This window comes from Ctenocephalides felis, unplaced genomic scaffold (genome assembly GCF_003426905.1).
Source record: "Ctenocephalides felis isolate EL2017-DRISC unplaced genomic scaffold, ASM342690v1 CF-g0.4_SCAFFOLD_00845, whole genome shotgun sequence".
Taxonomy (NCBI): Eukaryota; Metazoa; Arthropoda; class Insecta; order Siphonaptera; family Pulicidae; genus Ctenocephalides; species Ctenocephalides felis.
In genome coordinates this window covers 87,832,219-87,834,913 of record NW_020536999.1, presented here as the reverse complement: position 1 = coordinate 87,834,913, position 2,695 = coordinate 87,832,219, and the positions used below count along the sequence as shown (strand labels likewise).

Here is a 2,695-nt window from a genome sequence, read left to right as displayed (position 1 = left end):
TAAGTAAAATAAATACATCATATAACAATATTGAATAATGTTTATTAGTAATATGATAACACTCGTGATGCACACATTTTTTAATGTCAACCATTATACATATTTATATAGTAAAAATTATAAATTATATGTTTATAATAGCATTAAAAATATTTATATAGTTTGAAAATAATAATGTAATTAAAGTCACACATCAACCATGATCGGTTTGTCATTGTAATTAGCATTTAGGACTTGAAACTTTATTAAAGAAATGAAGTAATTGCTGATTAATAAATTCTATAATATTCATTCACACAGTGGACAGCTGTAATATAATAATCTTAAGTAATGTTATTAACACTAGCAATAAATAAACTGCATAGATGTCCATTATGAAGTATATCTGTATATAAATGATACACAGATCTCTTGTTTAGAGTAATAAATCTGAATATCAATTTATTCTTCATTATTTATAAAAATAAACAACTTTGTAATGCTTAATAGCCATTATGATCGAAAAACATGTAGGCTTTCTCTAAATTTCCAAAGGTGTCTAAGATATAATTCTGAAAAAGATATATCTTCCGCATGATAGAATAAAGCTGTAATGCTTTAATACTTTTTAATATCTATGAAAATGCAGATAAATATTATGTTAAACAACGCCTAAATTAATATTGTTTTCAGAAATTCACTTATCATGTAATTGTGTTTGATGAGCTTCATGTAATTAAAATTAACATATATTCATTGACTGCTTGTTTTTTTCCTATTTCGCTGGCGATACAGTCTCATTATTTGAGCAACTGTAATAACTGTCTTGCCTATAAAAATAATTTCCAATTTAATAACATCAAAAACATATAGTAACCACGAATAAAACAAATTACATCAATAAACTTACGTTTCTTACACATCAGATTTTTTATTTGTTTTATTATTTTGACTATACAATCAAAGCAATCATACTCACGCGACACCACGACCAATCACAATCGACCTGTATAGAAATGATATCATCGAGAGCGAATGACGAATCATTGGCGCCCGACTCGGCCGTAACGATTTTTCCGTTGCATTTGTACAGATTTACACCCTAGTGTACCATTCATTAGGAGTGATTAGTTTTTAGCAAAGGCAGGTCCAGTCATTACCGAGATGCAGAGCAAAGAGTGCAGAAAATATAAATCGAGTTTTTGAGAGAACGGAGTATTTGATTTGAATGATCCAGAAACCATTCAGTTTGTAATGATTGGGAGAAGTGATGATTAGTTTTTGGCAAGGCAGGTTGAGCCATTTTGAAGATACAGAGATAAATGTACAAAAGATGGCAGTTTTTGAGAGAACTAAGCATCGGATTTGAGTGATTCAAAAAACTCTGCTTATGTTAACAAAACAATTTCTTTTGAAAAAAAGTTTTATTTCAAACTTTTTGTATATCAAGAATAATTCAGATTTTAATTTTAATTTTGGCTAAAGTTCTAAAGCTCACTTATATACTTTAAATAAATAATTTTAACTTTGTATATAGTTTATATAATTCTTATAAATAAATATTAGACAATGTTACAGTATTTATAATAATCTATTTGAAAACATTTAACATTCCTCAAATATTTTGTTATGGTACTGGAAGTTCCAGCAATTTGCCTTAAGGCACAATGCCATACACCTATAATATTTACAATATCATACCACATTTATCCTGCTTCAACCACCATCCGGCAAAATTTCTTCTTCCCGTTTATGACAACTCATATGTTTTGCCAAATGATCTTTTCGAACAAAAGTTTTATTACATATTTCACATTGATGATTCCGTTTCCCGATGTGACTTAAAGCATGTCTCCTCATAACACTGCTTTGAGAATAATATTTCTTGCAGATTTCACATTTGTATTTACGTTCTCCTGTGTGAACACTTGCATGTGCTTTTAAACCATTCCGTTGTGTGAATGTTTTATTGCATTTATCACATTTATATGGTTGCTCCTTGGTGTGAATTCGAACATGTTGCCCCAAAAGGTATCTGGTAATGAATGCTTTATTGCATATTGAGCATGCAAAAGGCTTTTCACCGGTGTGGATTCTGAGGTGCACTTTTAAATTACCTGAATGTTGAAAAGTCTTTGAACAATATATACATTTACGATTATCAACTACCATATGCTGTTCTGGGTTAAGTGGTATTTCAAGTGATCTATTAGATGGGCCACATTCGGGTGTCTGAATTAACTCCTGTTTGATTTCTTCCTCTATCGTCACTTCAGAATTCATAAAATTCTTCAGACAAGTTTCATTATCTTCTGTATACAACTCAGATTTAATAATATCATCAACAGTATTAAATTCATCCTCAATTTCATCATGAATCTCTTCTACTGTATAATCTTCTAGTTCAATTTTAATTTTCTGTTCAGGCCTAGAGCAGGTAGCTTCTTCAGACATTTTTGATTCGTCACTATTCAAATTAATAACATTAATGGATAATAATGCACATACTGATCACATTAAATTTTGTTATTAAACATCTTAAATATTATTTTGTTTACAATTGTCTTTTGAGAAGAATTAGTATTTAGTTTGACATTTTGACAATGGAAAGCATAGAGAATGTTTTTGGGTTTTGTATAGAGAGGTCACCTTTAGCAAATAACTTTGATATTTAACAAAAGCGCCACGTCTCTTCTAATACATTATCGTTCTCTAT

The 2,695-nt window shown here is 29.4% G+C and overlaps 1 protein-coding gene across 1 annotated transcript; it reads right to left on the bottom strand.

Moving 5' to 3' along the window:
• Nucleotides 1-1,695: 1,695 nt before the first annotated feature.
• Nucleotides 1,696-2,441, bottom strand: LOC113362830 (zinc finger protein 525-like). Its single transcript, XM_026605327.1, has one exon. It carries the CDS (start codon nt 2,431-2,433, stop codon nt 1,696-1,698), a length of 738 nt encoding a protein of 245 aa, XP_026461112.1. The 5' UTR covers nt 2,434-2,441.
• Between the last annotated feature and the right edge of the window lie 254 nt (nt 2,442-2,695).

What these genes read in the sequence shown, in the direction of transcription:
- LOC113362830 (XM_026605327.1), bottom strand. Translation starts at nt 2,433, where the DNA reads ATGTCTGAAGAAGCTACCTGCTCTAGGCCTGAACAGAAAATTAAAATT.